Genomic DNA, 25,193 nt, shown 5'->3' with positions numbered 1-25,193 from the left:
ACTACAATGGAAAACAGGATGCACTTTCCCTAGAAAGTGGAATCCCAGGGGAAGGTTAAGTTGAACTGTCACTGGGTTAATCATTTTCACTATTAAGAATGGACCTAAAAACTGAAACTGCCTCTATTGCTTTTTCACTTTGCTGGGGCTAGTGGGAGGAGCTGCTGACTGTGAGTGGGGAGTGAAGAAGGTGAGCACAAAGGAAAAGCAGCCTGTGGGCCTAACGGCGCGTGAATCATATAACTATAAACCAAAAATTGAACTATATATTCAGTGTTACTCCACTTGAGATTGTGATTTTATTCTATTTCAGAATGACCAGCATAATTCAATGTAATATTTGTTTTGCAGCTGTCTGTCGCAGTACTCTTTTCAAATTTGGGTACTGTTCTCTTTGTAAACAAATTAGTAGTCTACGTGGACAGATTATCTATCTAGAATCTCAAATCTGTGCTCTCCAAGGAGAAATTAGGTGCCCAATTCAGCCATTCAGGTTCCTAACAAACCTAGCAGACAACTTTGTTTCCCAAAAAGTAGAGAAGGGAACAAGGGGATCAGCCATATTGGACTTAATTCTCACTAACAGAGATGAAATGATAGAAGGTGTTGAAGCTATAGGAATCTTGGGGGCAAGTCATCACGCAATATTGGAATTCAACATTATGCAAACACAAGTAGTAGAACAAAGTCAAACTAGAGTCTTGGACTTCAAGTGAGCTAATTTCAATAAACTCAGCAAGAGCTTGAGAAGGATTCCATGGATGAGAATCCTCAAGGGGAAAACAACTCAAGAAGCTTGGGAGATTTTGAAAAGTGAGATTATAAAAGCCCAGTCTAGCACAATACCAATGAGGAAGAAAAATAATAGATCTCAAAAGAAACCAGCATGGATGCATAAAAAACTATCTGACAAATTGAAAGACAAAAAGGACAAGTATAAAAAGTGGAAAGAGGGGCAAATAACTAAGGCAGAATACCAGCAAATAGCCCGAGCCTGTAAAGATGAAGTGAGGAAAGCTAAGGCTCACAATGAACAAAGGCTAGCGACAAAAGTAAAAAATAACAAAAAAAGCTTCTTCCAACATGTTAAAAATAAGAAAAAAGTCAAGGAAATAATTGGCCCATTGCTGGGAGAAAGTGACAAGAAGGTGACAAGCAACATGGAGAAAGCAGATCTACTTAACTCATTTCTTGCATCTGTCTTTACACAAAAGGAAAAAATAATCAACCTATCAAAAACAGCACCACAAAAAAGCAGATTAGGAACACAAGTTAAAATAGGGAAACAAAAGGTAAGTGAACATCTGTCTACCCTAGACGAGTTCAAATCACCAGGACCGGATGGATTACACCTCAGGGTTCTGAAGGAACTGGCAGATGAAATCTCAGAACCACTGAACTATAACTTTCAAAAATCCTGGAGCACAGAGGAACTGCCAGAGGGCTGGAAAAGAGCTGATGTAGTTCCCATCTTCAAAAAAAGGGGGGAAAAAACAGATCCAGGAAACTATCAACCTAATCTCAATACCAGGAAAGATTCTGGAAAAGATAATCAAGCAACGAATCACTGAACACCTAGAAGCAAGCAAAGTAATAACCAAAAGCCAACATGGGTTTGTCAAAAACAGATCATGCCAGATTAATCTTATTGCATTCTTTGACAAAGTGACAAAATTAGTGGACCATAGGAATGCTGTCAATATAATTTACTTGAACTTCAGTAAAGCATTTGATAAAGTAGACCATAACCTACTACTAGATAAAGTAGAAAAATGTGGGTTAGACAGCACCACCACCAGATGGATCCTTTCGGTGTTGGTGAGCTTCTTGGACACGTAGGCACAAGGTAGGAATTGTCCTTTTGTGGGTCCTTTTATAGGAGTATGGCTGTCACGGCCATGTCACTGGCATCTGCTTGGATGGTGAACTGTTGTTCTGGGTCCAGATGCTAGAAGATTGGCTCCTTGGCAAAGAGCCATTTTAATTTCTCAAAGGCTTTTTGACAATCCATTGACCAGGCGAGCAATTGCCTTGGCTATGGCGTCACAGGAGGAAACCCCATTTTTAATAGTTCTGTTAGGAGTAGAGTGACTTCTGCTAACACTGGTATAAATTGTCTGTAAAAATTTGCAAACCCCAGGAAGCTTTGAAGCTGTTTGCAGGTGTGTGGGGGCCAGTCTATCACTGCTTTCACTTTTCCTGGGTCCATTTCCACCTTTCCATTGGATATTTGGTAGCCTAGGTAATCTAGGGAGGTTTGATGGAATTCACATTTTGACAGTTTTATGTAAAGCTTTGTGGCGAGGAGTTTTTTCAGTACTTGTCGCACTAGCTTTACATGCTCGAGAGTTTCACTGAATATGAGCATGTCATGCAGGTAAACTGGAACCCCTTTGTACAAGTGCTCATATAGCACTTCATTGATTAGTTGCATGAAGACTGCTCGGGCTCCCTACAGACCAAACTGCACGACTTTGAATTGGAAGCTGCCAAGCAGACAGTTAAAGGTTGTTTTCCATTCATCTTCTTCTCTGATACTGATGCAGTAGGTTTCTCTCAAGTCCAGTTTGGTGAACACCTTGCCTTTGGCTATGTGGCTTAGCATGTCTTTCATGATGGGGAGGGGGTAGATGTTCTCCACAAACAGGGCATTAATTCCATGAAAATCAGTGCAAAGCCTCATCCTTTCATCTTTTTTTCTTTAAATAGCACTGGGCCAGCCACCATGAATTTTGCAGGCTGGATGAAGCCCCACGCTAACATTGCATCAGTGTATTTTCTCAGATTCTCCATTTCTTTGGGAGTCATGTAGTACATCTTTGGCTTGGGCAGCTTGCTCCTGGCACGAATTCGATCGCTCAATCTGTTGCATGTTAAGACTGCTAAATTAATTACTAACTCTGCATTACTAATAATATTCTCATTGTTCCTATCACTCATCTCCTCCCATTTATGATTGTAAGACTGTAACCTTGCTGCTGGTATGGTTAAGATTTATATTGACTGTTTCCCTATGACTATCATTAAGTGTTGTACCTTATGATTCTTGATGAATGTATATTTTGTTTTATGTACACTGAGAGCGTATGCACCAAGACAAATTCCTTGTGTGTCAAATCACACTTAGTATTTAGTATTTAGTATACATTAAATTTCTATACCGCCCTTCTCCCAAAGGACTCAGAGCAGTTTACAGCCAACATAAAAACAATATTTATAAACAATTACATAGAATTATATATAGATATATATATTATATAGATTTATAAAGAATTATAAATCTAATTCAATTTGGCTAGTACCTATTAAAAATTATCCAAAAAACCATGATAAAACCGTACTTAAAACAATAGTATTTTAGGCCAACCCTGCTCGGTGGAATAAAAAAGTCTTAAGCTCACGTCGGAAGGTCTGGAGGTCGGGGAGTAATCGTAACCCCAGAGGAAGCTCTTTACAGAGGGTGGGTGCCCCCACAGAGAAGGCTCTCCCCCTGGGGGTCACCAGCTGGCATTGTTTGGCTGAAGGCACCCTGAGGAAACCCTCTCTGAGGGAGCGCACAGGTTGATGGGAGGCTATCGGTGGCAGCAGGCGGTTCCATAAATAGCCCGGTCCTGTGCCATGGAGCGCTTTAAAGGTGGTTACCAACACCTTGAATTGCACCCGGAAGACCACCGGCAACCAGTGCGCAGGAGAAGTGTTATATGGGAACCACGAGTAGCTCCCTCTATCATCAGCGCAGCCGCATTCTGGACCAGTTGGAGCCTCCGGGTGCCCTTCAAGGGGAGCCCCATGTAGAGAGTGTTACAGTAGTCCAGGCGGGAAGTGATGAGGGCATGAGTGACAAGGCATCCCGGTCTATGAAGGGGCGCAACTGGCATATCAGGCGCACCTGATAAAAAGCTTCCCTGGCGACAGCTGTCATATGTTCTTCTAACGACAGCTGAGCATCCAGGAAAATGCCCAAGTTGTGGACCCTCTCCATAGGGGCCAATGACTCGGCTCCAACAGTCAGCGATGGAACCAGCTGACTGTACCGGGACGTCGGCATCCACAGCCACTCAGTCTTGGAGGGATTGAGTCGGAGCCTCAATCCCTCCAATAAAGAATTGGCCAATAAAGAATTCTATTTTATTCTATATCATCCTTGCTCCATACAATCCCCCCTCCCAGTTTCCCACAGTAGTAAATGTGGCAGGCCTGAAGATCCAATGCAAAAGATGGCTTCTAGGCCCAACAATGTCCTCTTTCCAAGCACATGAAGCTTTGAGTTTCCATCATTTCTCCATCCAGGTGAAATATTCGGTTAAGTGAAGAACAAAAGAGTGAGTGAAGAAAGAGGTTGCCTTTATCTTCTGTGCCCTCATTCTACAGCCAGGTTTTGGTTTCTCTCCCCCCGTGAATACTTGATAGGTATCAGGAGTGGAAGGAGGCAGGAAGGAGACCAAAGTGGCTAGGAAATAAGGAGAGCAATCCAGTCACGGCCAGGATGGGTGGGATGAGCAATTTGTTGCATCCTGCCCCACCACTGGTTAGCCAGGCCAGAGAATTCTTGACACTTCCCCAGGAATGCTGAGGATGAGAGTAAAAGGGGTGCTGCAACAAAGATTTGGGGTGTCGGGCGAGAGGGGCAGATGGGGATAATCAATCCTAGCATACACTCTGTTTTGTTTAAGGGATCGTTTGGTAAAAAGAATAATGGTTTGATATACCGATTGAATATGTAGCATATGTTTCCTTTGCAGAAAGGTGGGAGAAGAGACTGGGAGAAGAGAGAGAGAGAGAGAAAGCCTCTTGATTCCTGTGCATGTCTTTTCACTTTCACTTTCCACTAAGTGTAAACATGTGTGAGTGTGTGTGTCAGAGTTCCAATAGATGCCCTAATTAAATAACGAGCCTCGAACCAAGCTTCAAAAGAAATCCAGTTATTTATTAGGAGCTTCATGTCAGCATGTTTTCAAGTGAAGCCAGCTCTGACTCATGTAATTTACTCCCCAATCATGACTCTGTTTTCCCTCTCCCCCCAGGGTGTGTTATCAATCACATTTGCCAATGGTAAAATTTCACCGGTTCTAGAGACCACTTCCCTCTGGCTGCTGTGGTTAATCCTGGGGTACAGCCTTGAGAGAGATAAATCTGGAATGTGCATCTGTCTTTGGCTGCAGTGCCGTTTCATCAGTTTCCCATCCCCCCCCGCTTATGGCAACTCGAGAGCAGGTCAGGGATGCTTTGTGAGTTGACAGTGTGGGGGGGGGGAGCGGAGCTCTTCCCAAGGGAGAAGAGTGCAATTTGAAGGTTGTCAGCAAATACACACACACAACCCAGCCAGTGAAAGATACGGCAATTGCTATGCATTTTCAAGCAGTGAGAAAACTCAAGAAGAGCTCCACTCCCCACCACCCACCCATCCACAAACACACACATGTTTACACTTACTGAGTAGTAAAAAGACCAACTCCAAAGTAGCTACATCTCTTCACTAACCTGCTTTCCAGCTCCGTTCTCCATCGACAAGTGCTGGGCAAGAAAAGTAGTCTGTGAGACTAAGGTTAAAAAAAAAGTTCAGACCTTCCAATTTCTCACCAAAAAAAAAAAATCTTGCAAAGTTGGAAGGTCTGAACTTTTTTTTTACGGTACTCCCACAGACTATTTTTCTTGCCCTGAATGCAGCAGTGGAGCATGGAGCTGGAAAGCAGGTTAGTGAAGGGATGTGGCTGCCCGGGGGGGTGGGAGGTGAGAGGATTTGCCATGGGTGGCCTGGTGAAGGGCCTTCAGGTAGGCCAGCATGGGAGATGTGGGGCAGCTCCACACCCTCTGCCTTGTTTTGTCTTCCACCCTCCACTGCCTTGTTTCATCTTCCACCACCCCACTGCCTCACTTTGTGGCTGCTACATCGGTGCGTGGCTCATTCTCTTGCTCCATTACAGCGGCAAGCAAGGAGAAGAAGTGGCAAAGAACAAAGATGAATAAAGCAAGGTGGGGGGGTGAAGGACAAACCTGTTGTGGTTTGTCAGCAGCATATGGAGCTGGCAACGGAGTTAGACAGCAATGAGGTGGAAGTGAGGCCAGGGCCATCGGGAAGTGAGGTGTGGACTCCAGAGCCTCCAGAGACTGATAGTAGTGAGGAAGAGGAACAGGAGGAGCCTGTTCCTAATGCACACATGAGAAGAGCTGCCAGAAGGCAAGAGCAGCTCAAGCAAAAAGGACAACTTGGGAGTAGGGCCAAGAGATGATTGGCCCCTCCCATAAGGCTTAAAGTAGACCAGCTCCAGTGTTTGAGCTTTGCCGAAAACAACGTTGGTAGCTTCGTCTTCTGCTTCATCTTCTGCTTTGTCTACGTCTTGCCTATATTTTTGTGACTTGTGAACATTTGCCAAGAAAGGCCTTTGGCTGTTTGCCTAATTGGAACAAGGTTTGCGAGAGAACTGAGGAATTTGTGTTGGGAGGCATTTGTTTTAATTTGAGTTGAACGATGCTGAGATTGAGATAATTCTCAGCTGTTCGAATAAAGTTTGTTTGGTTTTTCACGGACTGAGTTTCTTACTATCTACTTGGGCCTCGGTCACAACAAAACCAGTACAGGCCACCATGGATAGCTGGAGTGAGATAGCGAGAAAATGAACTCAAAGGGAGAGGGAGAGAGAGGTAGGGAGAAAACATCACTGCCAGCCTTGCTATAACTCTCCGAGGTTGGATCAGATCTCTCTGTCTCTCTCTCTGTCTCTCTATCTCTCTGTCTCTGTCTCTCTCTCTCTCTCTCTGTGTCTCTCTCTCTCACACACAGACACAGACACAGACACACACACACACACACACGAGAGAGGTTGGATTGGATTCGACTTCACCAATATTCTGCCCATTTGCTGTTAGAACTGTTTTCCATTTTTGCATATTTGCTTTCAAAAATGTACAAATATTTTTGCTAATTCCAAAGTTTTCCAGACAGGCGTTAATCCAGATGTGGGGTATCATCATCATCATCATCATTCATTCATTCATTAAACATAAAACAGTCAACTGAACATTCAAAAATGCATCACAAATACCATTGACTGGTGCTAATGGTTGATACACGTTACTGCCAGCGTCCTAGGTATAAACCAAGTTGTTGTTGTTGTTGTTGTTGTTGTTGTTGTTCTACATTAAATCAGCATCAGATCTTAGTGACCCTTGTAGTGATTAATTCTCAAACTGGCACTTCAAATCTTCCAACACTGTATCCATCACTACTGTACTCCTGCTCATCCATTTTACTGCTGGTTATGCTCTTTTTCTTTCCTTTCACCTTACTCAGCATTATGGAATTCTCAAGGAGCCAGGATCTTCTTATAAATGACCTGATTATGATAGTTTGAGCCTGGTTATTTGGGCCTCAAATGAGAAATCTGGATTGATTTATTTTATGGTCTATTTGTTTGGATGTGTTTGCATGTTATTCTCAGGAATCCTCTTTTAACATCAATATTCAAAAGCATCACTACTGTTTCTACCCTGCCTCTTTAAACTCCAATTTTTAGTTCCATAGTGTTACAGGGAAAGCCATTATCTACATAATACTCACCTTTGTAAATATAAATACTACATATATTGCAAGAGATACTGCATTTAAATATATAAAATTTTGCCTTTTACAAATTTTCCAATTCTGCATAAAGTACTTTGGTTAGCTTTTTAAATTATTATTTGCTACACTTTTTAAGAATGCTCTTTTATATCTCTTCCTACAAGTTATATCTCTTCCTAAAAGTTAGGAATATCTATATTGATAAAGCTGTTTCTAAAAATCTCAATAAATGCCGAGGGTAGGCAAAAATATTAACATTAAAATTTGATGTCATATTAGGTAGAGGATGGCTGAATTTTTCTTTGGCGGGGTAGCTAACACACACTGGGTTTTCCTGTCTTCACAGCCCCAACAGAACCTTTGCTGTGCAAATTTGCTGATGGAGGACAAAAGAAACGACAGAATCAAAGCAAATATACTCAGAATGGGAGACCCTGGCCAAGAGAAGGAGAGGTAAGTCAAAATAGTTATAATTATTTTTGAAAAAAATTAACAAATTTGAAAAAAATGAGTTTTCAGCATTATTAAGTCAAAATAACAAAAATGTAGCAAAATTCAAATGAGTTTAATTCCATTGACCTTTGATTCAGACTAGAAGCATGCACTATTTATCATAAGACTTGAAATTGCAACCCCATACTCAATGAATTCATAAAAATCAATATTTTGCAGTGCTGATAAAATGATAAAATGAGATATTTTATACATCATAAAGGATTCGGTGGCTCAGTGGCTAAGATGCTGAGCTTGTCAGTCAAAAGATTGGCAGTTCAGTGGTTTGAATCCCTAGTGCCGTATAACGGGGTGAGCTCCCGTTATTTGTTCCAGCTTCTGCCAACCTAGCAATTTGAAAGCACGTAAAAAATGCAAGTAGAAAAATAGGGACCACCTTTGGTGGGAAGGTAAACAGCGTTCCATTTGCCTTTGGCATTTAGTCATGCTGGCCACATGACCACGGAGATGTCTTCAGACAGGGCTGGCTCTTTGGCTTTAAACAGAGATGAGCACCACCTCCTAATAGTAATAATAATAATATTTTAATTTGTATACCGCCCTTCTCCCGAAGGACTCAGGGCGGTTTACAGCCAAAATAAAATACAGCAACACATACAATATTAAAAACAGACATTAAAAAACTTATTAAATTTGGCCCAATTTTAAAATACAAGCAAACCCTAAAAATTAATAAAAAATTAAAACCCATAAAATCAGCTAAAAAATTAAAATTCAAGCCAGTCCAGCAAGACAGAATAGATAAGTCTTAAGTTCGCGGCGAAAGGTCCGAAGGTCAGGTATTTGTCGAAGTCCAGGGGGAAGCTTGTTCCACAGGGTAGAAGCCCCCACAGAGAAGGCCCTTCCCCTGGAGGCCGCCAGTCGACATTGCTTGGCTGATGGCACCCTAAGGAGTCCCTCTCTGTGAGAATGCACAGGTTGCTGGGAGATACAAGATGGCAGTAGGTGGTCCCGTAAGTATCCCGGTCCTAAGCCATGGAGCGCTTTAAAGTGGTAACCAATACCTTGAAGCGCACCCGGAAGACAACAGGCAGCCAGTGCAGTCTGCGCAGGATGAGTGTTACATGGGAGCTCCGAACCGCTCCCTCTATCACCCGCGCAGCTGCATTCTGGACTAACTGGAGCCTCCAGGTGCTCTTCAAGGGGAGTCCCATGTAGAGAGCATTGCAGTAATCCAAGCGAGAGGTAACAAGAGCATGAGTGACCGTGCATAGGGCATCCCGGTCCAGGAAGGGGCGCAATTGGCGAATCAGGCGAACCTGATAAAAAGCTCTCCTGGAGACGGTTGTCAAGTGATCTTCAAACAACAACCGCCCATCCAGGAGAATGCCCAAGTTGCACACCCTTTCCATTGGGGCCAATGACTCGCCCCCAACAATCAGCCACGGCTGCAGCTGACTGTACCGGGGTGCCAGCATCCACAGCCACTCCGTCTTGGAGGGATTAAGCTTGAGCCTGTTCCTCCCCATCCAGACCCGTACGGCTTCCAGACACCGGGACAGTACTTCAATAGCTTCGTTGGGGTGGCCTGGGGTGGAAAAGTACAGCTGCGTATCATCAGCGTACAGTTGGTACCTCACCCCAAAACCACTGATGATCTCACCCAGTGGCTTCATATAGATGTTGAACAGAAGAGGCAAGAGAATCGACCCCTGTGGCACCCCACACATGAGGTGCCTCAGGGTCGATCTCTGCCCCCCTGCCAACACCGTCTGTGACCGGTCAGAGAGATAGGAGGAGAACCACCGATAAACGGTGCCTCCCACTCCCAAACTCCCCAGCCGGCGCAGCAAGATACCATGATTGATGGTATCGAAAGCCGCTGAGAGGTCTAATAGGACCAGGGCAGAGGAGTAACCCTTGTCCCTGGCCCTCCAGAGATCATCAACCAACGCGACCAAAGCCGTCTCTGTACTGTATCCGGGTCGAAAGCTGGACTGGAATGGGTCTAGATAGACAGCTTCATCCAAGTACTTGAGTAATTGACATGCCACCGCACTCTCTACAACCTTCGCCACAAAGCGAAAGTTGGAGACCGGACGATAATTTCCTAACACAGCTGGGTCCAGGGAAGGCTTCTTGAGGAGGGGTCTCACCACCATCTCTTTCAAGGCAGTAGGAAAAGCCCCCTCCAACAAAGAAGCATTTGTAATCCCCTGGAGCCAGCCTCGTATCACCTCCTGCGTGGCCAGCACCAACCAGGAGGGGCACAGGTCCAGTAAACATGTGGTGGCATTCAACCTCCCCAGCAACCTGTCCATGTCCTCGGGAGTCACAGGGTCAAAACTATCCCAAACAGTCTCAACAAGACGAGTCTTGAACTTCTCGCCTGGATCTACCCAATTTTGATCCAATCCATCCCGAAGCTGAACGATTTTATCGTAAAGATAACCGTTAAACTCCTCAGCACGCCCTTGTAATGGGTCCTCCCGCACCTCCTGTTGAAGGAGAGAGCGGGTCACCCGAAACAGGGCGGCTGGGCGGTTATCTGCCGACGCAATGAGGGAGGAAACATAGAGACGCTTCGCTTCCCTCAATGCCACTAGGTAGGTCCTACTATATGACCTAACTAGTGTCCGGTCAGCTTCCGAACGGCTGGATCTCCAAGCACTCTCTAGGCGTCTTCTCCGGCGTTTCATCTCCCTCAGCCCCTCGAAAAACCAAGGAGCTGGTTGAGACCTACGCCGGGTCAGAGGCCGCAAAGGCACGACACGGTCCAAAGCCCCAGCCGCGGCCTGTTCCCAGGCCGTGACTAGTTCTTCAGCCGTGCCGCAGGCCAAATTCTCAGGAAACGGCCCAAGCTCCGTCAGGAGCCTCTCCGGGTCCATCAGGTGCCTGGGATGGAACCAACGCATTGGTTCCATTTCCCTGCAGTGTTGAGTAGTGGTCCGAAAGTCCAGATGAAGAAGAGAATGATCTGACCATGACAGAGGCTCGACAACTAAATCATTTAAAATCAGATCATTCAACCACTGGCCAGAGATAAAAATCAGGTCTAGAGTGCCTCCCCCGATGTGGGTAGGGCCGTCCACTAATTGAGTCAGGTCCATGGCCGTCATGGAAGCCACGAACTCCCGGGCCGTCGAGGATGCCACGCCAGTTGATGGCAAATTGAAATCCCCCATGATCAACAGTCTAGGGGTTTCAACTGCCAACCCAGCCAGCAACTCCAACAGCTCGGGCAGGGCTGTTGTCACACAGCAAGGAGCCAGGTACATGATAAACAAGCCCACCTGAGTCCTACGACCCCACTTCACATAGAATGACTAGCACATAAGTGCGAGGGGAATCTTTACCTTTATATACATCATTATTGTTAATTGTAGTTTTGATTGTGTTCAGATTGAAACTAACTTTACTTCCATTTTAATGGGAACTAATAGACGGTAGGATGAATTCATCGACCCAGTTCTTCCTATTAAATAAGAAAAACATAAATACCATAATTTGACATTGACAGAGAAATTAAGCTGTATTGGTTTGGATTGTTCTATTATTATTGGAGAACTAAGTGTCAGGCTTTATTGCTTTCTGCAAAAGCATATGTAACCAGTTTCCTTTACCTGATTTGGTTATCATGTGAAAGTATATCAGAAGGATCTTGGTCTAATTATGTGTAATTAGTTACATATAATCTAAGTAATTTTAGTAATCTAAGTTACTTAGATTACTCTAAGTTACTTATAGTTACTTATAATCTAAGGTGAAATTTAGGTTATATAAGAGTGGCGCAATTCATATCCTACCAGAAAACTAGGCTGATAATGTTACTCATACTACCAGCTCTGAACAAGGTCTTTTTAAAGTGGGAGTCTTTTTAAACAGCTTCAAAATTGAGTTCTTCTTTCTGACTTATCATTGAAAAATAATGAAATGTTTTATTTTAAAATAGTTTGAATCTAAGATTTATACAAAGAGTGATACAAAATGTATTTGTAAGCCAGCTGGGTTAAAGCTGGCTAAGAAACGTAGACAAAAATTAGTTCCTTAAAAAAAAAAGGCATTCTATTTTGTACTCTGTATTGATGTGACTTTACAGCTTTTTGTTTTTCATATGATGAGTCAGTGCTAAAGTAGAAATATATGATATAAAATGGGTGTTGTTATATTAGTCTATCTGTCAAACCACTCCTTCAGCTTCCCTACTCATACATACATAAATACATACATACATAAATACATACATACATACATACATAAATATATTATTTTAATACAAACATTTCATCTTTCATTAAACAGTGTGTTGTCTGGGTACAAATATTTTGTGCAATAACAATTAAGATTTATAGCCATATTTAATATTTTGTTTATTCTTAACTAATACTAATACCTAACATACCTACTATTACAACAATCCTCTTCTTAGCTTATTTAACTTTGTTAAAACATTTTCCATATTTCACTTCTCTGCTTTTCTTTCTAATTTTCCTATTTGTTCTCTAACCATTGATAGAATAACTCCCATATACTATAATAATCAGAACTTTCCTTTTCTTTAATTGCAAGTGTTAATCCTTTCATTTCTGCACATTCTAATATTTTCTTAATAACATTCTCATTCATAGGAATCTCTTCACTTTTCCAATTTTGTGCAAATACAATTCTAGCTGTAGTTGTTACAGGAATAATAAGATAAAAAAAATTCTTTACTATAAGTTTCTGATAAAATCCCCAACAAGAAAAATTCAGGTTTGAAATCAATATGTTGTATCATTTTCTCCAACCACATTCAAATTTTTGTCCAGTATTTCTTAGCTTCTAAGCATGTCCACCACATATGATAGTATGACCCCGGTAGCTTGTGACATTTCCAACATTTAGCTGATTTATCTTTTAACATTTTTGCCAATCTTTCCAGTGGAAGATGCTATCTGTAAAACATCTTATACAAATTCTCCTTGTATGCAGTTGACATAGTTAATTTATAGTTTCTATCCCATAGTTGCTGCCATTTATCTAACTATCATATAGCCAAAGTTTTTTGCCCATGCTATCATTTACTTGTTCTTCTAATTTGATACATAATAAGTAACTATTTTTAAAATCACCCTCTCTTCTGTTCCTGTTAGTACCTTATTCAGTACTGCCAATTCCATATAAAAACCATATAGTTTAACATCTTTTTCATATCTAGATTGTATTTGCAATTGTGTACACCAAAACATTGTTTTTCCAATTCTTGTTTAGTTTTGAGCTCCCCCTTTTCAGAATCTTTATATCTAACAATATTTCCCATATTTATAATATTTGGATGGATAAGTGCTTCCATCGTTGAAAGCCAAACTTTAAATAATGTTGTTCTCTAATTTTGTCCCATACTAATAATAAGGCATTTCTTATATAGTGTCTTTGAAAGTGACTATTACTTTTCCCATATCTTAAGAAGGCATGCCAACCCAATTGTAAGTCATGTTCCTCCAGCGTTAATAACCTTGTATTTCTCAGTACATTCCATTCCTTCATCCATGCTAATACTGCTGATTGATAATATAATTTCCAATTTGGTACTCCAAACCCTCCTCTAGTTCTTGTATCTTGTAGCATTTTTAAATTAATTCTTGCTTTCTTCCCTTGCCAAATGTATTTCATTATTATTTTATTAAGATCTTCAAAATATTTTTTTCTCCAATTTTATCAGAATTGTTTGAAACAAAAACAATAATCTCGGCAATATGTTCATCTTGATTGTAGCTACTAGTGATAATAGCAAGTTTTTCCATTTTTCCAAATCTATCTTAATTTGTTTTATCATCTTATAATAATTATATTATCTTCCTTAATCATTACACATCTTGCTGTTAATTGAATCCCTAAATATTTTACTTCCTTTGTAATGTGAATATCTAATCTCTTCATTAACTCTGTTTTCTGTTTCTCTGTAATGTTTTTCACTAATAGTTTTTTCCCTATTTATTTTCAATTTGGCTATCTTACCATACTCTTCTATTCTTTTTAACAATTTTGGCCCTGATTCTCTAATATAAACACCAAATCATCTGCAAACACCTGCAATTTATATTCTTACTTTTTTATTTCCATACCCTTTATCTCCTTATTTTTTATTTTTGTTTATTTTTTTTATTTTCATCAAGCATGTATTTTATGACAGATACAAGTGTAAACATAATTATAAACACATGTAAAGGGTATGAATAAAAGAAAACATTAGCACAGGGACGGTAGGCATGCTGATGCGCTTATCCATGCTCCTTACAGACCTCTTAGGAATGTGGTAAGGTCTACGGTAGACAATCTAAGGTTTTGGGGATTTGGGGAGAAACCACAGAGTCAGGTAGTGCATTCCAGGCGTTGACAACTCTATTACTGAAGTCGTATTTTCTGCAGTCTAGTTTGGATCGGTTTATGATGAGTTTGTATCTATTGTGTGCTCTTATATTGTTTTGGTTGAAGCTGAAGTATTCATTGGCTGGTAAGACATTATAGTAGATGATTTTATGCACTATGCTTAGGTCAGATTGAAGACGGTGAAGTTCTAAATTATCTAAGCCCAAACTTTTGAGTTTGGTGGCATAAAGTATTTTGTTACGAGCAGAGGACTGGAGGACTCTTCTTGTGAAATATCTCTGGACTCATTCAATTGTATTTATGTCCGATATGCAGTGTGAGTTCCAGACAGATGAGCTATATTCAAGAATTGCTCTGGCAAAAGTTTTGTATGCCCTAGTTTGCAGTTCAACATTACCGGAGAAGAAACTACGCAAGATTAGGTTAACAACTCTTAATGCTTTTTTAGCAATGCTGTTACAGTGAGCTCTGGCACTTAGATCATTTGAGAGGAATACTCCAAGGTCTTTGATAGACTGAGGATTGTCTATTAGGTTGTATCCGTCCAACTTGTATTTTGTGTTCTGATTTTTTTTGCCAATGTGTAAGACAGAGCATTTGTTGGTTAAGATTTGGAGCTGCCAATTGTTTGACCATTCTGATACAAAGTCAAGGTCTTTTTGTAGAGTAGTAGCATTGTCAGTGGTGTTGACAATGGTATCAGCAAAGCTGGCTGAGGAACTCTGGGAGTTGAAGTCCACAAGTCTTAAGGGGACAAAGGTTGGAGACCCCTGGAATAGTTTAACATCATCAACAAAGAGAACACAGTTGCTTTTAATATGATCACAAAAGTCATTTATATAAAGTATAAATAGTGTGGGTCCTAAAACACTGCCTTGGGGGACACCGCTTTTAACAGGGTTAGATAAGGTTTTCCCTATTTTGACTACTTGCTGCCTGTTTGATAGGAACGCAGCTATCCACATATGCAGGAATCTGGAAATTCCATAAGATTTTAGTTTTAGAAGTAGCTAGTTGTGTACCACTGAATCAAAGGCTTTACAGAAGTCTATATAAATTGCATCTATTGATTTACCCTTGTCGAGTTTTGAAGTCCATATGTTTTTGCAATGAAATAGTTGCAGGTAGCAGGACAATTTTTTTCTAAAGCCAAATTGCTTGTTAGAGAGTAGGTTGTTAGTTTCTAAGTAGAGGGTAATGGATTGATTTATGATTGATTCCATGACTTTGCAGGTGACACAACATAATGAGATTGGTCTGTAATCATCAACTAGGCTGGGATCACCCTTTTTGAAGATAGGGGTGACCATGTCTAGTGATCATAAGTTAGGTAAGGAGCTGGTTCTGAAAGATATTTCGTAAATTATGCTAAGTGATTCTGCTATCCTGTCTTATCTTGTCTTACATTTTTATTTAGTACTTCCAACATCAGTACAAATAATAATGGAGACATATACGATCCCTGTCTTGTGACTTTCATAATGTTTACCTTTTCCATCATATCTCCATTTACCATATATTGTCTTGATCATAATGATAAATCTCTCCCCAAAATCCATAACTTTTAATTGCATCAGCATAAACTGCCAGTTCACATTATCAAAACCCTGTGCATCAAGGAAAAATCAATGCCATTTGCTTCTCTGGATGTGCTTCATAGTATTCCAATATGTTCAAAATTATTCTCATTTTGTCTTTAATTTGTCTCTTAGGTAAAAAACCATTTTGGTCTGTATGTATAAATCGATTTAAAAATATCTTTAATCTTTCTGCAATTATTGAAGTAAATATCTTGTAATCCGCATTCAACAAGGATATTGGCCTGTAGTTCTCTATCTGCTGCAAGTCTGAGTTTTCTTTCAGTATTAGAGTAATATATGTTTCCATTCAAGAATTTGGTACCTTTGCCTCTAACAATAATTCATTGAATATTTCCAACATTGAATTATTTACAACATTTTGTAGTGTTTGATACAAGTCTGCTGGTAGTCCATCTGGGCCTGGTGCTTTGCCTTTTTTTATCTTTTAATTGCTTCTGTTAGTTCCATTGTTATTGTTTCCTCCAGTGCTGTTTTAAATGTTTCTGGTACTATGGTTAATTTGGCTTTTCTAAGTATTGTTTTATTGTTTCTTCTGAAATTATCTCTTGTTCATATAACTTTTCATAATAATCATGAATTATTTTCTTTTTTTCATCGTTTCAATAATATAAAGTCCCTTCTTCATCTGTTAGTTGGTGAATCAATTTCTTTTCTTTTTCCTTTTTCAGTCTATATGCCAAGCATCTTCCAGGTTATTTGCATTTTTGAAAGAATTTTGTTTAGAATTTTTAATTTTTTTGTGCTAAATCTTCTTTTTTCTATTAAATTAAACATGTTTTTTTAAGTCCATTTGATTTTTTACATTCTTTTTTTGTGCATATTTTTGTAGTTCCATCTCTAAATTCCTATACTCGTCTTCTAATTTCATTTGAGCTTGTCTCTTTTTTAATTTCTAAAAAAATTAATTTAATTAATTAATAATTTTTTTTGTTTAATTAAAGCTGAAATCACTGCAGTTTGGATGGATTTGGAACATTATAATTGTAAACTTCACATGGACCATCCAAAAGCCAGGATTTTACTAGGGGGAGACTTCAGCGCCAGATTGGGACCAGATGATTATACACTATATATTAAATATCATCATTATCCACTATCGGAGGTTCCCATAAGAACCAGCTCCTCCCTCACACGATTCTCTAAAGACAAGAGAGGGGCTTGGCAATTGTTGTTTCAATTTTTAAAAAGGAAAAGAGAGTTGACCCTGCCAATTACAGACCAATAAGTCTGCTAAACATAATCAGCAAACTCTACACCAAACACCTCCAATATAAACTAAAGGAGTGGCGGATCTTGAGAATTTGATTGTTGAAGAGCAAGCCAGATTTAGAGAGGGGAGAAGCACCACAGATCAGTGCTTAGTTCTTCATCATCTGATTGAAAAATACATATCAAATAGACCTATATCATTATACACCAGTTTTATAGATCTCAAGGCAGCCTTTGATACGGTTACCAGGACTAAGTTATGGGAGAAGCTGGAAGCTGCCTCAATTGACCACAGGGTACTTCATCTATTATGTGCCCTATTTACTAAAACATCCCTCAAGGTGAGGTGTAATATGCAAAGGTCCCTCTCGAAGTCAGTTAAAACTCAAAAGGGGATTTAACAGGGATGCATTTTGGCCCCCCTGCTTTTCAATTTTTACATAAACAACATGGTAAAATGGCTAAACAAACCAAATCACCACCACCCGAAAAATAGGTGACTGAAACATCCTGCTCTATGCAGATGACATTGTGATCCTCTCCAGGATACCAGTAGGCCTTAAAAGAGCCTTGCGAACCCTTCTCCAGTATTGTAATTACAATAAACTAGACATAAATTATGAAAAAATAAAGATCATGACCTTTGCAAAAAGGCCAAAACTTTATTCAGAGTATCTAAATGGCCACAAAAATAGAGCAGTAACCACCTTCAAATTCCTGAGGGTGGTCATTCAGGCCAATGATTCAAGAAAAGCACATGGAAAGCACAAGCTGCCTTGGGCCAATCAGCGAGCACCATTCTTAAATTTTTCCACACAAAGGGAGGACATTTGGTCCCTACTGTAATTAAGCTTTTTCTGGCCAAATCACTAGCACAGCTTCTTTATGGGACCTTGCTCAAACCGTCAGCTTCGTGTTTTACACCATTAGAAATTGTTCAATCCAAATTCATTAGATCAATTCTCCAGATGCCGTGTTGTGTCTCAAATGCATTTCTGTGCCTGGAGACAGAATTGACAAAAGTCAAAGCAAGAATCTATATAGCGTCTTTAAATCTTTGGCTAAAGCTTAACGTCTTTTCTCAAGGTCTTGCTCCATTAATCCACCAAGACAAATTCTCTTCATCATGGACTCACCAATAGGTATATAGCATCTTTACTCACCAGTGGAGAAAGTCCCCTAATAGGTATTAAATTCTAAAATTTTCAAATGGAAGCAAAATTGTTGTTCAGGATTTGTTTTTATTTGGGCATATTCAGAGATATCCTACTTACATACATGTAATAAAAAACTTTATCTCTTGGCATGCTTCACTAGAAAAACAACTTGTTTGAAATAAATAAATAAATAAATTATATATATAGCTATATGTATTTTGAAATATTCCCTAACAAATTTATTGTTTTATTTTTTTTCTAAAAAAAAAGTAGATCTTTTAATTACACAATATTTTTTCAGTCAGAATTGTCATAAATTATCAATGAAAGATTCTTTGCCAATGGGCCCAAATTAACTTTCCCATCAAGTAAAGCTTATTTTATTCAAGAGTGTTTAAACAATTCTCTTTTGCATTGTTGACTCTACTTCTTTTCTTTGGAGGTGCTTTTTGTTTGTTTAATTTTTTTCTTGCCACATTACTTTTCATATTTTAAATCTTGTTCATACCTTTATAGCCTCTTTCCTCTGTATCAATCTACCACTTGTTATGTTTTGTTTTGAAATTCTGGTTCTTATTTACTACCTAATTACTATACAATTTGTGGTTGGTCTTCCATTTCATACTCCATCTAATTTATTGGTCTTTGGCAACATCATTCATTGCTCACATTATCCATTTGATATTCTACTTGTTTTGATATTCTTCCTTCTTTAGCAAGGCAATTTATTTTGATACTTTCAAATTTTGAAATGAAAAAGATAGAAATAATTTACTTTGGGATGTAAATAATAATTTACCTTGGGATGGCAGATTGGGGAATAATGGTTTCACTTATTTCTGGTTTGCTATGTCAATTGTGGCTTATACTTCATGGTAATGTTTCTATTAAATGATGTTTTCAGCTGTTTTCAGTTTCAAAATTGGGCACACAAATTGGACACACAATCACATTCAATTTCTTTCTTTTTTTTTAGTTTTTATTTTATTTTAGATTTTTTTTTAACATTACAAACAAACAAACAAAAAAGAAAATACATTTTTCCACCCTTGTGCTATACATTAAAAAAAAGGAAGATTTGGGTCTTCGGATATATCCTCATGATTGCCAAAATCCACGTTCTCGAGGTACAGGTACCGAGGCTTCCAATGTTCCAAGCGCATAGTCCACGAATGGTTTCCAAGTCTTCCAGAAAATATCTTCTTTATACACACCACTTCTAATTTTAATATCACATGTCATTTTATCATTTAAGGCTAATTTCCACATTTCAGAATTCCACTCTTCTATTCTAAAAATCACATCTAATTTCCAATATCTAGCTATTATAATTCTACCTATTATAATCATAATTCTAATCAATTCTTTTTCATATTTTGTTAATTCTATTTCCTTAATTACCAACAATAATATAGTTTCCACTCTCAGTGTTATTACTTTCCCCATCATTTCAAATATCATTTTCTCCAATTGTTGCCAAAACTTTTAACCTTATCACATTTATACCACATATGTTCATAAGTCCCCAATTCCATCTCACATCTCCAACATTTTTACTAATTTTTTATCCATTTGTGACAATCTTACTGGAGTCAAATACCATTTCAAACAACTTTATAATTATGCTCTTTAATCCTTATAGATAAAGTTCTCATAATTCTACTATTCCAATTCACATTCCAATCTGACTCTGGTATTTCAATATTAAGATCTTTTTCCCAATTTGTCCTCATCACTCTTTGTAATTTTTCATCAGAGTTTATAATCTTATAAACCCTACTAACGAGTCCCTTTAGCCCAATTTCATCTTTCATAATCCGAGATACTAAATATTCAAATTCAGTTTCACATCTATTTATCGAATAGTTTTCCCTTAATTTTTTGTCCATTTTCTATCTGTATTTTTCAAACCAACTTAACCCTAATTTTTCAATAATTTCTTTATTCCTCCTTTCATTTTCCATAACTTTTATCCAATCTCTAATAATTTCTATATTTTCCTCTTTAATCACTTCATTACGTTTTATATTATTTTTAATCGGCCAATTTCCAATTGTCTCCCCCAAAAAGATTATATCCGGAATTAAAATTTTAACAAATTTATTCCACATTTTACTTAATCCCTTTGACCAATAACTTCTAATTACACATTTTAAGTTTGCTTTATCTAAAAATCACCTTGATCCAAATTTCTCTCTATCCCTTAACTCTAAGTCTCTCCAATAGTTATCTTCACCTTTAAGTATTTTTACCACTATCCGGATACCATATGCACAGTAATAATTAAATAATTTGGGGATTACTAATCCACCTTCCTTTTGATTTTGATACCACATTTTCTTCACTAATCTAGGTCTTTTCCCACCATTGCAAAATTTATCCAGTTTTTCTGATATCCTTCAATATCTTTCTCTGTCAAATTTAGTGGTAGCATCTCGAATAAAAAGTTGAACTTGGGCAGCAACATCATCTTACACATTGCAATTCTACCAAACCAAGACAACTTTAACATTTTATATTTATCTATCTTCTTCTCAATTTCATTAATCACCACATCATAATTAAGTTTTTCAATTCTTTAACCTTGAGTGAAAGCACTATACCCAAATATTTCAATGTATTTTAATCCTTATCCCAAATTGCTCTTGCATATTCTCAGACTCATTACCATTACTATCCATCAATAATTCTGACTTTGACCAATTTACTTTCAGACCTGTCATTTCCTCAAATTCTTTCAAATGCTTATATATCTTTTCAGGTCTTTCTCTATATTTTCAAAATAATTAAAGTATCATCCATACAAATTTATCTTATATCCCTTATATCTTTCTAATTCTTCATCTTTTTCTATCATTTTTGTCAGGATTTCCATAGCCAATAAAAATAATGTTGGGGACAAGGGACATCCTTGTCTCGTACCTGCTTCTAATTTTATCTCTTCAGTTAATATTCCATTCACCTTCACTCTTGCACTACTTTTTGCATACAATTTTGAAATAACATGTATAAACTTATTACCAAAGCCTAAAGCCTCCACAATTACTTTAATAGTTTCCCATTGTACAGAATCAAAAGCTTTAAAATATCCAATGATACTATACCAATTTTATCACCATTATGTTCAGCTACATCTATAATATTTAATACTCTTCTAACAATATCACTCATATATCTGCCCTTCACGAAACCTACTTGGTTGTAACTTATATATCTATCTATAAATCTATTTAATCTATTACTTATAATAGCAGTAAATATCTTTGCATCCTGATTAATTAAAGAAATGGGCCGATAGGACTCAATCCTTTCTAAATCTTTATCTGGCTTAGGAATTAGGGATATCACCATTCTATTCCATGACGAAGGTACTTCTCCACCATGTAATATTCCATTAAATAATTTTTGCAATCTTGGTATTATTAATTCTTTAAATTCTTTATAAAACTCAGCACTCAATCACATTCAATTTCTTAGAGAACAAGTATCTACAAAGTACCTACATACAGCTCAGTTTATATCAGCAATGGAGGCTATAAAATGCTCTCCTCTGTTTAATATCTTCTCAAATTTTGATACAATTATTAATATCTTTCATTTGTCCTGAAGTAGCATGGTTTGTTTGTTTGTATCCAAGAAGAGTAATCTTCTTATTTCTTTCTTCTGTACAGGCTGGAATGGCCTTGACATATGACCCTACAGCTACTATACAGAATGGGTGAGTAACATACACTTTATTGTTTTTAATAGCATTGTGATCTTTTCTAAAGCAGTTTCAAATTGTATACACAATTTCAAAGCAAGTCAACCACAGTGGTATTATTTGAGACAATTTAAATATGTATTAAGCAAGAAAAATCATTTTCCCTCATTTATTTCTAGACTATTAGTTATGAATTGGGAATGATTGAACAGAATTTAAAAAATAGTACTTTCAATTTTTATATTATCTAAAGCTAACTTATTGACACTGGTCAAGTTGTTCAGGGAGGCAGGCTGTGAGTAGGAGGCATATTTCAAAGAATCTTGAATACCCAGCAAGCATTACTATTCATTTATCTATTCATTATGTATGTATGGCATTTATGTCTCACAGTGGAATACTGATTTTATTCTTACAAAAAGCACTCTTATAGGTAAACAGAACTGAGAAGAGATTGAATGGGCAAAGTAACTTGTGAAATCCATAGTTGGGTTTTAAATATGAATTTCCCTGCTCCAAAGTCAATAACTTAACCTTTAGACTAATCTTTCTCTTCAGGGAATAGTTACACATTATTACTGAATAATGTGAACACCAAAAGGTTGCATTATTTTTGTTTGTTTAGTAATTTCAGACAGATGCCATGCTTGACAATGTTTCGAAATCAGAAATGGGGCAAGGTTATTCCAGCATGGCTCACATAGCACATTACACAAAATTATTTTGTTTCTCTTCTTCTTGGTACATCTTATGTTTTTCAGGAGAGATAGTCTTTGTATAGATCCGATCAACCAAGCGCTTCATGTAATTATGTTATAATGTTTACTTCATTATACGTACACAAGGGAGAGAAGATTTCCTAGAATACAATCCTAAGAAGGCTTTATATTTACTTTTCAATTGAAATGAGGCTAAAGTTGAAGGGGTATAGGAAATTCTCCAACATTCCTAAAATAAGCAACTATCAATTGTATTCATGTTTCCCCTGGACACCAATCAAAAGTGAGACAATTGGTTGAAAAAACAACTATTTGGAAGAAACTCTGACAACATTAAGCACAGCTTCAGCTGCCCCCTTCCTTGGAAGGGTTAGGCTGGAGCATTCGGCCTTAGTCAAGACTCCCAGCATGGCGGTGAACAAGGGCGCTGTGAGCCTTGCTTTGCAGAATGAAGTGGGCAGACATAATTGCAAGTCCAGACCCGGCTATGGTGAGGAGCAGCGACTGTGTCTGGGCCCAGGGGCCGAGAAGAAGAAACAAGAAGGGCGCAGTAACCAGGCTGCCTTCTGGCACACTGGCTTTGGGTTTTTCCTTTGGTTACAGGTGTAAGGTCTGACTGTTATCCAAATGCAAAAGAGTTTGTCTATCAGCCAGGATCGGGAGGCTGAAGGCCTCTGTCTTGGTGGCCATGCAATTCCAAAATCGATGGACTCCTGCTGGGGAGGGGAATCGACTAAGGGCAAAACAAGCATTGTCCACCATGGTTTATTGATTGCCAAGTTTTCCTCAGGTTTTCCCATCCCTTTCTTTCCGAATGCCATCACTCTGCTAAACAAATAATTCAACACTGTCAAACTATTACTAAATCTGCACTACTATTAATCTTCTCATCATTCCCATCAGACATCTCCTTTCACTTATGACTGTATGACTGTAACTTTGTTGCTTGTATCCTTATGATTTATATTGATACTGAATGTTTCCTGATTGCTTATTTGTACCCTACGACTAGGGTTAACTATTAAGTGTTGCACCTTAGAATTCTTGATGAACATATCTTTTATGTACACTGAGAGAATATGCACCAAGACAAATTTCTTGTGTGTCCAATCACACTTGGCCAATAAAAAATTCTATTCCATTCCATTCCATTCTATTCTATTCTATTCTATATATAGCGCGGGAGTGGCCGGGCAACCGACAGCTGGGCAGGCGTGGGCAGAGCCAGCTAGAGGGGTATTTACCAGTTCGGCAAACCAATTCAAATTGCTACCGGTTTACCCAAACCATCTGAACTGGCTGAATACTATCTCTGACAGGATGCAATATTGCCAAATACCTTTTTCAATTCTGAACCATTTTGTATCTCCTTCAAACGGCTGCTTATCAGAGTGCAATGACTGAAAGAGCTGGATGTGATATGATGATATTTCCAGTTCTTTGAGGAAGTTCCAGAGCTTGTTATGGTCAACACAGTTAAAGGCTTTGCATTTAGTCCTCATATTTCTTTCCTGTCATCAATGGCTTTTGTTTTCCTTGTCTTGTCTACAATCTCTGTTGTAGTTTCTGTATCCATCTCACCAATTTCATTGATTTCTTGAATGTAATGTGTTCTTGAGCTACTTCAGTGACCATTGTGTTTATTCCTCCCACAGTTCCTCTGGTTTCTTTCTGTGAAGTTGAACAGTTCAAATCTGTTTTTAACTTCAGCTGAAAATTTCTGAATCATGCGTAGTCATTTGACACTGCAATACCTGAACTTTACTTTGGCAGCTAACAGTTCATGGCCCACAATCTGAATCTGGGAATGTTTCACACTGAAGATGGAACGGGACATGAGCTTTTTCAGGAAGCAATTAGTTAATCTGGCTGATTCAAGATTTGAAACTTCTGTTTGTGACTCTGTGCCAAGATTGGCCATGCCCTGCATCTGGAAATTAGCTCTTTGGCAGCATTCCACATGAGATAGGTGGGTGTTGATAACCTTCCTCTGAGGGACTGTTTATCAAGCCTTGCAGACTGTAAATGAAAGTAATTTGCAGCCGTATGAATTAAAGAGGTATGCTGGGACTAAATTTGTGCTGTTTGCTTTTTGAGGAAGCCTAGGTCAAAACATAGGTCATAGGTCTTTTTCCAGTCCAGAGTCATGTTAGACAGTATAATAGGCTTATGCTATTTGCCTCCCCACCACAGTGTGGTATCGTTGGGCTTTGGCGAGATCTTTTCTATCAGCTCTCTAATCACAGAAAATGACCACTCCCAGAATTAAATATCTATAGCAAAAGGATAAAATATTTTGTTATATTTGGTGTTATCACTACTAAGCATCGAAAGAAGGCATTCTGATTCAGTAGCCTTCTCCTGCCACCTTCACAGTTTAGAAATCTCATACTGCTTTATTGTTGAGACAAATCAGAACTT

The 25,193-nt window shown here is 38.5% G+C and overlaps 1 protein-coding gene across 2 annotated transcripts in view; it reads left to right on the top strand.

The window, feature by feature from the left end:
• RBMS3 (RNA binding motif single stranded interacting protein 3) overlaps positions 1-25,193 on the top strand; it is a 783,951-nt gene that overhangs the window by 618,748 nt on the left and 140,010 nt on the right. For both annotated transcript variants that reach the window (XM_058180900.1, XM_058180901.1), the window contains 2 exons: positions 7,908-8,014; positions 22,022-22,068. In XM_058180900.1, coding sequence (XP_058036883.1) covers positions 7,908-8,014; positions 22,022-22,068 — 154 coding nt within the window. The remainder of the gene's footprint in view (positions 1-7,907; positions 8,015-22,021; positions 22,069-25,193) is intronic.

This window comes from Ahaetulla prasina, chromosome 4 (genome assembly GCF_028640845.1).
Source record: "Ahaetulla prasina isolate Xishuangbanna chromosome 4, ASM2864084v1, whole genome shotgun sequence".
NCBI lineage: Eukaryota > Metazoa > Chordata > Lepidosauria > Squamata > Colubridae > Ahaetulla > Ahaetulla prasina.
The sequence above is the reverse complement of the archived record's forward strand: the minus strand, read 5'-3'. Positions and strand labels throughout refer to the sequence as shown.